Source organism: Terrapene carolina, unplaced genomic scaffold (genome assembly GCF_002925995.2).
Source record: "Terrapene carolina triunguis isolate 2854851 unplaced genomic scaffold, T_m_triunguis-2.0 Scaffold42, whole genome shotgun sequence".
NCBI lineage: Eukaryota > Metazoa > Chordata > Testudines > Emydidae > Terrapene > Terrapene triunguis.
Genome location: NW_020664393.1, coordinates 43,055,830 through 43,068,493, shown reverse-complemented (window position 1 = coordinate 43,068,493; position 12,664 = coordinate 43,055,830). Strand labels below are relative to the sequence as shown.

Sequence of the window (12,664 nt, the reverse complement as noted above, 5' to 3'; positions counted from 1 at the left end):
GGTCTTGGGAGGGGTGGTTAGGGGCAGGGGATCTTTGGAGCGGGGGTTCTGAGGGGTCAGTCAGGGGGCGGGAAGTAGGTGGGGGTTGGATAGGGGGCGGGGCTAGGCTGTTCGGGGAGGCACAGCCTTCCCTACCCGGCCCTCCATACAATTTTGAACCCCGATGTGGCCCTCGGGCCAAAAAATTTGCCCACCCCTGCATTAGGCGTTCTCATCTCTCCCGCCTATTGTAATCTAGTTTCTAAATTGTGTGCAGTATAAACTAAGCTTAAATTGTCTCATTAGGTGTATTTTGGAAACATTGTAACTCTGTGCTGACATTTTCTAAACAATTTAAAAAAATTGTTAGCATTAATACAGTATTAAAATACCACTGATGTGATGGCAAGTAGTTCACAGCCACGGAAACGAAAGACATGGACAGTCAAAGAAAAATTGGAAGCTTTGGACAGACTGAAATCAGGAATGAGCCAAGCGAAGGTCTCAAAAGAACTAGGAGTGGGGGAATCAATATTAAGAAGGTGGATCAAAGATGAGGAAAAATTACGATCAATGCTAGTTGAACTGCATGAAAGTGAAGGCCTGGAAAGGAAACGCCTAAAAACTGCCAAGGATAACCAACTAGCTAGAGCAGTATTTATGTGGTTTACCCAAGAACGCTCCGATGGCACACCAATTTCCGGTGACATTATAAGGAAACAAGCAGAGAAATTGAAGAAGGATCTTGATTTTAGACGCTCGGGTGAGAACGCTTCTGCACATCAAGGTAATGAATTTAAAGCTAGCAGTGGATGGCTTAATCATTTTTTAAAACGTCATGGCATTCGACAAGTCGCAATTTCAGGAGTGATGCGCTCCGCAGATATAAGAGCTTGCGACGAATACCCGCTAAAGTTACAAGAGATCATCATCGAGGGTGGCTATGCTCCGGAGCAAATCTATAATGCTGATAAAACTGGCTTATGTTACCATATGCTGCCGGATAGAACACTTTCTTCTAGGACCGAAGAACAAAAGTTTTAAGGTGATAAGAAAGAGTGACAATACTTTTCTGCATGAATAAAACCGGTTCACATAAACTTAAACCTCTGTGCATAGGCAAATCCAGGTCACCTAGGGCTTTCCACCATAAGAACATGGATTCGCTTTCTTTCATTTATCGCCATTCAAAAAATGCTTGGATGACATTGGATATTTTCGAGGAATGGTTTAAGAAATATTTTGTACCAGCTGTCCGGAGCCACCTACGCAGACAAAACCTGGAGCCAAAGGCATTGCTCCTACTTGACAACTGTCCCGCCCACCCCCCAGTTGAGACCTTAACCAGCAAAGACAGGAAGATAAAGATGAGCTACCTTCCTAAGAACACGACGTCCAAAATACAGCACCTCGATCAAGGCATTATAACCACATTTAAAATGAACTATCGTAAAGCCTTAGTAAAGAAAATAACGGATGTCATCAAGAAATTAATTTTCTGGATGTATTTCACTTAGGCGAGACAGCCCTGCTAGGAATCACTCCATGAATGATAGAGAAATGTTGGCATCGCGGTCTCAAAAGTATTTTTGTCACTGAAAGCGACGACAGCCAAAATGAGGAAGAAGACGAAGATGAGAACAACCTTGAAGGTTTTACGGAAAAAGAGTCCATGGAGACAGAACGAGTCTACAGGAAACTTATGGCTCAAAGTGGGATAGCTGATGTTCAAGAGTGGATGGAGGTGGATGCTATGTGTCCAACCTATGAATGACTTACAGATGTAGATATAATTCATAATGTTGCCCCTCAACCACCTGGTGCCTCAGAAAATGTGTCTAACCCTGAGGATAGTGACGAAGAATCCTTGGCGCCACCGCCCAAAGCTGCTGATGCGGTTGTAGGGTTAGAGATTGGTCTTGAGTGGCTAGAAAGCCAGGATGTGGGTAGACTGCAATTACTGCAGTTAAAATCCATAATTGACCTGGCGAAGAAGGCTCGCAGTAGCATGAAGCAACAAAGTATAACAAGTTTTGGTTTTTTTTTAATTTTTTAAATGTTCTTAAATAAGAAAGCATCTTGTACCCCCAAAAAAGGTATTTACCATTTTATCAATGTCTCTAAAACTTGATTACTTTACCTTTTTTAGCTTCATTTTAACCTTTTCTATAAGTAAAAACTCCCATCTCCAAAATGTTTTCAGACTATTTAATAGTTAACAGTTCATATTACTTAACAATCTACGTACAACATACAGTAGTTGGCTAAGTGACAAAGTGGCCCATGCTCCTATTTGCTCCTATAAAAAATCCTTTTTTACAACAGTTTGTAAGGATGTGTAATTAAAAGCGTTTTCTGATATTTTATGTGAATTTTGCATTTTCCTAAGCATTACACGCAGACCAAACAATTGATGTATGATGAAACCTAGCCCACATGGTTGCATTTAGCAGTGCTTAGTACCTGTGCTGTTTATACACTGTATCTTTTAAGTAAGCTTATAAAATAATTGTTGTCATTAAAGAAAGGAGATACAATTTAACCATTGTAGAACAGATTTATTTACTGCATGCACCGTGTTAGTTCTAACAAAAATGATTTGCTGACTATTAATAATGGAAATCCTTGAGGCCAAAGCAAGTTCGATATAACGCGGTTTCACCTATAATGCAGTAAGATTTTTTGGCTCCCGAGGACCGCGTTATATTGGGGTAGAAGTGTGATATGGATTATGTATGATAGTTTTAAATTACAAGATCATATTATTTTCCCCCTACATGACCTCAGTCTCATTTTACTCTGTAGGTGGTGAATAAAACAGTTTTGTATAGGAAGGAGCCTAATCTTATTTGTATAGTAAATGAAGTAACAGTCCTCAGGACAACTGCCTCATACAATGCAAGAGTCAGATGGGATGTGAAGCATGAAGCTTGCATTTGACAATGCGGATAAAAATAAATGTTGAGCAGCTGCTTCGTGCACTGAGCACTATCCATTTTGCACACTGAATGAGTTAGGGGCCTGCAGAGAAAAGTAGTATGTGGTTGTGCCACTTAAGACTGCATCATAATGCACCAGCATCTGGAAGAGAGTTAAGGTTGCATGGAAAATCTTAATTTTATGACTCTGAGTGTTTCACTTTGCACTTTGGTCTTCTAATTGTTTTTTTTTAATATGAGGTGATATACAATTTCTGATCTTTCTAAACTCAAGATACGGACAGTGCATTGACACATTTGCCCCCAAAAATAGGATTTCAATGTTTTTAGGGTATGTATAAATTAAGGGAATGAGATACATTGTCATTACATACAGTGCAGGTTGGTTAAGCCCTACTAATATAATTAGTTGCATATGACATTGGCATAAATTTAAAGATGATATATCATAGAATATCAGGGTTGGAAGGGACCTCAGGAGGTCATCTAGTCCAACCCCCTGTTCAAAGCAGGACCAATCCCCAGAGAGATTTTTACCCCAGTTCCCTAGATAGCCCCCTCAAGGATTGAACTCACAACCCTGAGTTTAGCAGGCCAATGCTCAAACCACTGAGCTATCCCTCTCCCCAATACAGGGAATTGAACCTAGGTCTCCCAAGTCCTATGCTAGTGCCTTAACCAGTGGACCATCCTTTTATATATATATATATATATATATATATTTTTACTATGATAATAATAGGGACCCCACCAAAGCGCTCAGAATGGTGTTCATTAGAATAAAAATAAATATAATAAAAACTTAAAAATACAAAACTTCTTAAAATATTAACACAAAAACAAATGAAAAGTGTCTAATTTTTCAATGGGAAAGATTGAAAAGGAAGGTAATATATTACAGGGTCAGTTGTCATTCTAGATTCACACTTTGTAAGAAGCACTTTAAAAACTTCCTGCCAAGTGAGGAGGTATGAAATCAGATAGTTTCAAGGTGGGGAGGACATGTGCGAGTTCAATATTGTAGTGTCAACCACAACATGGTGTGCTCTTGACTTCAAGCACAGCAATGGGATCCTTAAAATAGTGGTAGCCTGTGGGCACAGAAACCCACTACATGGCCCCATCAGTGTTATTGTCCGATAATATCCTACATTACGCATCAAGTTCAGTCTCTTAATGATCCTTTATCAGTTACTTGTCTTGTGTCATAACTGGGTATTCATTTAAATCATTAATGCCGACTTGCAATTCTCTCTCAGAGCTAGGTCCGCAGATCCTCAGTGTGGGTTGTCTCCTGTCTGTAACTGTAGGGGGCAGAATCAAAGCTGACTGGACAGCTGACAAGGGACAAGCCCCCACCTTCTGGAGACCCCCTGAGTTTTGTTCTCTCTCTACTATCAGGCAGTGAAATCCAGCACCAACTGAGAGAGAATGGTGGGGAAAAAAGCCTGTAAAGGCAGTTTGTCTCCAGCCAGAATTATGACATCTCGCACCCCCCCACCCTCTACGACAGCTCAGGTAACGGGCTAGGAGGTTGGCTGAGAATGGTCCAAACAGGAGACCAAGGCTGTGTTCCTCCTGCTCTTTAACTTTGCCAGAGAATGCAGAAGGAGAGGCTAGTGCATTGTGCACTCCAGCCGCTTGGTCAGAAAGATTTCACCTTGGCCACCGTAGCCAGACTTAGGAGACTGATTCCCCAGGCATCTTGACAACCAGGCCACAAATGTCTCAAAGGATGGTGGAAAAATTAAGAGAGCCCTTCAGCCGCAGGAGATGGTTGCATGAAAAGGCAACAGCCCTGCATGGGGAAACCATAAGTGAGACCGGCTGAATCCATCACAGGCAGAGCAAGGAGCAGTCGGCGAGATGATTTTGTGTGTGCATCTTCCTGCAGTGCAGGTCTCATTACTCCCCACCCCTTCCTTCCCTTGTCAAGCAATTCAATCTCTTTCCCCATGGGAAGTCAGGAATTCTGCACAGAGAGAAGAAGGGACTCCCCCCCTCAAGAAGAAATTACCTCTTGGGCTAGGGAGTCCCTGGATTTAGCACAAAAAGCTCCTTTACCTCAGATATCACCATCTTGTGAGCCCCAGGCAGCAGCTACAGTGTCCCATAAATTATTAAATTAATGGAGATATCCCATCTCCTAGAACTGGAAGGGACCTTGAAAGGTCATCGAGTCCAGTCCCCTGCCTTCACTAGCAGGACCAAGTACTGATTTTGCCCCAGATCCCTAAGTGGCCACCTCAAGGATTGAACTCACAACCCTGGGTTTAGCAGGCCAATGCTCAAACCACTGAGCTATCCCTCCCCCCATCACAGGCATTCTATCCTCTCTCTAAAGGACAAAGATAAAGAGGTACCTATTAGCAGAAGAGGTTTGCAGGACTCTTCGTCTGACCCAGGTTCCCAATCCCCACCTCCCTTAAGGAGTAAAAATTTTTAAAAGGGCGAACAAGGTTCAAGAAATTACCTCAGAAACTTAGAAAACTGTCCGGTCCTCCATTTGACAGCAGTTCCTCTGACTTATCCCCAGAGGATGCCAGAGCTAAAGGCTCTTCACATAGGGTTTTCATACTCGGAAAGAAAAATCATAATAAAAGGAGTAGAATTTATTGTCTGGTTCTTCATCATCATCATTTAATTCATTTTCATCCTTATCTTCATGGGTATCAACAAAGAAAAAAAAGAAGGTTGGGAAATCTGTTAAATTTAAATCAAAGGGAAGAAAAAAGAAGTCCAGAAGAAAGTCAGGACATTCTTCACAGGAGGAAGGTGAACTCTCAATCTCAGAATCACAGGATGAAGAGAATCAATAGGATCTTTTTCCAGCTGAATGATTTGAGAAAGGTTGATTAGATACTTAAGTATTCTATCGGATGAGCCTACTAGAAAAAATTCTAAGGAGGAAGAATAGAGGATTGGTACAGAAATTACAAAAAAAAAAAAAAAAAAAAGTATATTCCAACAGGTTAAGCTGAACCATATATTCCCCCTTCATGTCTTTTTGGAAAGAGTAATTAAAGCTGAATGGGAAACCTTGGCACGAGTCTATGACATTGTCCAGGTGTGAGAGAAAATTCTACAACATGCACCATAGCGAAGCACATTTTGTGTCTTTTCCCAAAGTGGATGAGGCAGTTTCATCATTAGTCAAAGAGACTGCTGGAAGGGGACTTTTTCCTTAAAGAATCCAATGCCTGCAGAGTGGAAATATAACTGCAGCATACATTTTGAGTCTGTATCTTCCTCTCTGAGAGCTTCTGGTGTGACAACATGTTAAGCAAGAGCAGTACTGGCCTGGATTGACAATTTGGTAGCCAGATTGCCAAAAGGCTAAGCAATCGTGATTAGGTTCAGAGTTAAAGAAAGTCTCAATGGCTTCAGCATTCATAGCTGATGCAACCAGAGATGGTTTGAGGTTTTCAGCACAAAGCATGGTCTCCAATGTGGTGACCAGACAGCACCTCTGTTTACATGACTGGAAGGGCTATATAGAGGCCAAAATCACATTAGTAGTTTGTTTTTTAAATATTCAGGAGCTTGGTTATTTGGGGAACCATTAGACAAAGGTTCCTCAGATAAATCAAAGACCTTACAGAACCTTCCTAACTCCAAATCCCGGTCTAAAGGTTTTTACAGGTCTAAATATCCTTTTTCTAAGTATAGAAGTCAACACTACAGCAAAAGCAAATGTAACAAGTCTAATCCCGGAAAGGAGAGAGACCAGTCTTCCCACAATGCAAATTCCAACTCTAGGAACATTCTCATACTATGGTCAGGAGAGTACTGACAAGCAACACCTATGGGGGAGACTATTAAAGTTCAAGGACCCAATGGCCTCTCTCCACATCAGACGGATGGGTCCTGGATGTGGTTTAACAATGGTACATCATAGAATTTTCAAAGATTGTGAATTGTCGTTTTCCCTTTCACTAGTATCAAATCTGCAAAAGAGGTAAAATATGCTAAAGGCCATAGTTCATCTTTTGTGAATCAGTGCAGTATCGTTCCTGAGATGGAGACGTTCTCTGGTCACTACTGAATCTCTTGTTCTGGTACCCAGGAGGTCTGAGGAGGACAGAGCTGTGTTGGACTTAAAACACCAGAACAAGTTCATAAGTATCATGTTCATGACGTTCATATCAGTGCCGATCTGCCAGGGGATTACTTTGTTAATCAATTTGAAGAAAGCCTATATTCACCAGGCACACAGGAGATTTCTGCAGTTTGCTCATGGGACTGATCATTTTGCAGTGCAAAATGCTGTATTTTAGACTGTCATCTGCACCTTTGAGCATTCTCAAAAGTTCTCATTGTTCTGGTGGCTTTTTCTCAGGCAGAAGGGGATACAGGTATACCCTTTCCTATTCTAGACAGACCCTCGTCCAAGGAGGTGGTCTGCTTGAGTGACTCAGTAAATGATCCAAACATTGGCAGCAAGCCATTGATGGCTACTCTGAGTATGGTCCGTGAGGCTGAGGAAAGGTCTCTTCCAGTCCTATGTTTCTATGAATCTATACTCAGCATCATGTAACCAAAGCGTCTCATGTTCTGGAATTTTTACAAGATGGTTTTGATATCAGGTTGCGGCTCCTGTAAGTTAAAAGTTCTTCTTTGAGTGCTTGCTCATGTCGATTCCAATTAGGTGTGTGTGTGTGCTGTGTGCACAGTAACCAGAAGGTTTTTCCTCTAGCAATACCCGTCGGGTTTGCTCAGGTGCCCTCTGGAGTTGCACCTCCATGGCATCATATATAGGGTCCCGCCACCACCTCAGTTCCTACTTACTGCCTGTGACAGTTAGCCAGAACGCTCATTTGCTCTTGCTTCGGCAAGCCTTCTCCCTAGTAATCTTCAGACTGTCTTTCTGTAACTAGTTTAATCAGTTAGTTAGTAGTTGTAGCTAGTTATTATATAGTTGGATTCCAGTAGGGAATTGTTCTGGGGGTACCCCCTGCTTCCCTACCCCCTCTTCCCCAGTGCTGGGGCATGCCTCGGTCCCAGGGTTTAAACCCCGTGCAGCTTGTAACAAGCCTATGACCAGGAGCAACGCTCACACTTCCTGCTTGAAGTGCCTGGGGGAATCGCATCAGGAGGACCATTGCAAAATCTGTAGGGGATTTTGCCCCAGGACTCAAAAAGAAAGACCAATGGTTGAAGATCCTTCTGATGGAGGCTGCCCTTTGCCCCCACTCGGACCCGAGTTCGGCCAAACTGATGCCTAGCACCTCAACGTTGGTGCACAGTGCTCCGGCATTGACACAGGAAACTTCGGCGCTGAGAAAGGACTTGGATACAGATGCTCGGCACGAACAGAGCTCCAAGCATGGCAATGCATGGCACTGTTCACCAATCCCTGGGTGCCCCGCAAGAAGAAGAAGCTGGACAGAGGGCACTCATCCACACTGAGGCCGGGATGGAAGGACTCTGGAACAGTGAGACCCACGTTGGGCCAAGTAAGCGCTGCACCACCTCGCCTGGCACTGCTGACTCCTGCACCAACAAGGGGTCAGTCGAGACCAGCTCCTCGGGACTCCCTCCTCGGGAGAGTCGCAGAGAGGCTTTGGAGCTGCCCTTCACACTGGAGACCTTTGAGGCAGCGAGAGAGCTCATCGCCTTCACCACCTTCCCCTCCCAGGCGAGATAGCCTAGATCTCCATCTTGTAATTTAAACGTTGTACTCAGTGCCATAATTCAGGTGTCCTTTTTACTTGACTATCAAAACGACTCTTCTGACTGCTATCACTTCTTCAGCAAGAAAGTTGTTAGAGTTAGGAGCATTATCCATCCTGCTGCATCTTTTACAAAGATAAGGTGGCTTTGAGAATGGATCCCACCCTTATTCCAAAAGTGAATTTGATTTTTCATCAAGCACAAGGGATCTCATTGCCTGCTTTTTGTCCACATTCTTCTCACCCAAAGAAGAAGCTATGGCATTTGTTGAATGTAAGATGAGCCCTAAAGTTTTATGTGAAAAGGACTGAGAATAAGAAAAACAGACTTACTGGTCTTATTTCATCCAAGAAAAAGAGGTGCTAAGGCATCTAAATCATCAATCTGAGTAGATACGCTGATGCTTTGCTGAGGCATGTAGAGCAAAAGGATTCAATTCTCCACTGGGCATCGGAGTTCACTCAGTACAAGTGGTGGTGGCATTGTGGGTGGAGAAAGGACAGGCCGGTTACAATGAAATCTGTAAAACTGCACCTTCGTCATCCCTGCATATATTTACCTTGTTTTACAAAATAGATATTCAGTTTTCAGGTGATGCAGCCTTTGTCATGTGGGTTCTGCACACTGATGATTCCTTTTAGTAAGGGAATCCTTTCTCTCATTGACATTATTTTGTTCCCTCCCTAGGAATTTTGTCACTGCTGAGAAAATCCCATGCAGAGGATCTGTGGACCTAGCCCTGAGAGAGAGAATGGGAGAAATTGTGGTTGTTTACCTGAAAATTTTCCCTTTTCGAAGGAATAGGCCCACAGATCTGTTTCTCCCTGAAAAAGGGAGATCTGTTTAAAGTTCTCTGCAGTAGTTAAATTTTTCTTTGAGTATTATTTTGGCAAGGTGCTGATGCAGGATGAGAGATTCATTTTTTTTGTTTCACAATCCGGAGAGGCTAGCTTTGGAAGCATCTCAAAACTGATGGGGTCTCCGGAAGATAGGGGCTAGTCTCTTATCTGCCATCCAATCCGCTTTTATTCTAAACCTACAGACAGGTGATTATCCACACTGAGGATATGTGGACCTATTCCTTTTGAAGAAAGGAAAGACTTCAAGTAAGCAACCACAAATTCTTATTTTTAAACCTCTTATTAATCTGCAGGAAAACATTTGATTTGGGTTTAAAAAAAAGTGTAATCAACTATTCTAACTTCAGTGTTAATTTTAGTTGTTTTCAAAGTGGCTGCTGTTTTATTGCCTCTTAAAAAGTACTATAGAATTTTAAGTGTCTACTTATTACTTAACTTATTTTAGGTACTGTGGTCTTTGGAATGTGGACATTGGATTTCAGAGGAACCATATGAACTGTCAGCCAATTTCCCTGCAGCTCCTGTAAGTTAAATGTTTGTGAATTTAGATTCATTTCTCTGTTAAATGCATAGTTACAGAACTAGGGGTAATAATGGTGACTGGCTATCGTGAATAAGTGTCTTTATTAGAAAAAATATAGATACACGTATTCTCTCTCTTGCTCACTCGTGCTCTCTCTCCCCACTCTTGTCTAATCCTCCTTCCTGAACAGTATGCAAAACCTGTGGTACAATATGTAAACATTTAGAAAGAGATTCACTTGTTGAATAACTTCTGAGTAAACAAGGGCAGGTCTACACTTAAAAAGCTGCAGTGGTGCAGCTTTAGTGAAGACACTACTTTGCTGACGGGAGAGCTTCTCCCATCAGCGTAGTTAATCTACCTCTGGGAGAGGCAGTAGCTATGTCGACGGGAGAAACTCTCCTGTCGACATAGCACTATCTACAGTGGCGGTTAGGTTGCTATAACTGCCTCGCTCAGGAGTGAGGATTTTTCACACCCTTGAGCAACGTTATACTGTTATACCGATGTAAGTCTGTAGTGTACACCTGGCCTAAGTTTCATGTTTAAATATGCATGTTCTTGAGTTTTGTAGTATCATGTCTTATTTCTTGCTGTGCTCGTGTCTCAGTTGGAGACTATCATAGGTGGGAAAAGGCAACAGGCCACAGCTTTAACACTTCTGTTCCAGATGCTGCGTACATTACTGTTTTTTCCACTGAATGGATTTCAGGAACTTAAAGTCGCTATGGGCTTCACAACCCAGTAAGTGAGTAATACAGAGCACTTCTTCTTAAATGCTAGCTTCTCAGCAATGACTTGAGCATTTGTGCAAAAAGTTTTATTACCTGTATATACTGGGCTATCTCCAGGTACACCCCAACTTCATATTGTCTGAAGTTATTAAGCAGTAAATTCGTTTTGGGCTTTGATACAAGCAGGATTGTACCAACCTGATGGTTGATCACATCACAAAAGGGTTTACAATTTGTCTTACCTGTGTAAGACATATTTTCTTCAGCTACTTGTTTCATATAGTGTTTCACACGTTTTGATGAGAGAACATTTAACTGGTGATTGAACTTTGCTTTCCTAACTACAATTTTGTTGTATTTTTTGAATTTGAGATTTTAAAATTCCTTTTACATTCATAATCATTTTATCCGAATATTTCCAAGATAAAGGTTTCTCTTTGGTTTTTAATAACATGCTATTATAGTGTAGAGCAGAGGTGGGCAAACTATGAGCCGCTTTAAGCCGTCCCGCATGCTCTTGTTGGGGAGTTGGGTCTGGGGCTTGCCCTGCTCCAGCCAGGGCGCAGGCTCGGGGGCCGTTCCACGTGGCTCCCAGAAGCCGCAGCATGGCTCCACTCCAGCTTCGAAGCGCTCCAATGGGAGCTGCAGGGGCGGTGCTTGCCGATGGGGCAGCGTGCAGAGCCGCCTGGCCGCGCCTCTGGGTAGGAGCCAGAGAAGGGACATGCCACTGCTTCCGGGAGCCGCTTGAGGTAAGTGCCACTCAGAGCCTGAACCCCTGAGCCTCTCCCCATGCCCCAACCCCCTGCCCCAGCCCTGATCCCCCTCCCGCTCTCCAAACTCCTTGATCCCAGCACCCTCCTGCACACCAAACCTCTCATCCCCAGCCCCACCCCAGAGCCTGCATTCCCAACCAGAACCTGCACCCCTTCCCACACCCCTGCCCCAGCCCTTATCCCCCTCCTGCCCTCCAAACCCCTCCTACACCCCAAATTCCTCAACTCAGGCCCACCGCAGAGCCCGCACCCCCAACCAGAGCCCTCACCCCAACCCCAATTTTGTGAGCATTCATGGCCTGAAATACAATTTCTATTCCCCGATGTGGCCCTCAGGCCAAAAAGTTTGCCCAACCCTGGTGTAGAGAAAATACAACAGTTATTCTAAAATGACTGTGTGAGTGTAAAAAGAAACTAGTGGTGCATTTATAGATTTGTTTAACATAAGAGTCCTTTTGGAGAGAGGTGGAGGGATGTTTTGTGGGGCAGCAAATAACTAGCTTGTTGTTTTCTATCCAGGTAGGTGTGCTGCTTCTGTTGTGCCAATCATTGTTTATAGAGTATGCTGAAGAGAGAAGCAGGAGAACGCCAGATGATTTTAGCTTAAGGCTGTAGGGTTTTCTGTTTCTTTTAAACCGTTTTTCTCATTAATAACTTGGCATGTTATCAGTAGTTTTGCAAAAAGAACAGGAGTACTTGTGGCACCTTAGAGACTAACAAATTTATTAGAGCATAAGCTTTCGTGGGCTACAACCCACTTCTTCGGATGCATATTGAGTGAAACAAATATCGAGGAGATATATATACACACATACAGAGAGCATGAACAGGTGGGAGTTGTCTTACCAACTCATGTGCCAACAATGCCCCTCTGCCATGTACATTGGCCAAACCGGACAGTCTCTACGCAAAAGAATTAATGGACACAAATCTGACATCAGGAATCATAATACTCAAAAACCAGTGGGAGAACACTTTAACCTGTCTGGCCATTCTATGACAGACCTGCGGGTGGCTATCTTAAAACAGAAAAACTTCAAAAACAGACTCCAACGAGAGACTGCTGAGCTGGAATTGATATGCAAACTAGACACAATCAACTCAGGGCTAAATAGGGATTGGGAATGGCTGAGCCATTACAAACATTGAATCTATCTCCCCTTGTAAGTATTCTCACACTTGC

The 12,664-nt window shown here is 43.0% G+C and overlaps 1 protein-coding gene across 1 annotated transcript in view; it reads left to right on the top strand.

The window, feature by feature from the left end:
* The window catches only part of MCPH1 (microcephalin 1), a 226,286-nt gene that overhangs the window by 84,067 nt on the left and 129,555 nt on the right, over nucleotides 1-12,664 (top strand). The window contains exon 12 of the mRNA XM_024223031.1: nucleotides 9,897-9,974. Coding sequence (XP_024078799.1) covers nucleotides 9,897-9,974 — 78 coding nt within the window. The remainder of the gene's footprint in view (nucleotides 1-9,896; nucleotides 9,975-12,664) is intronic.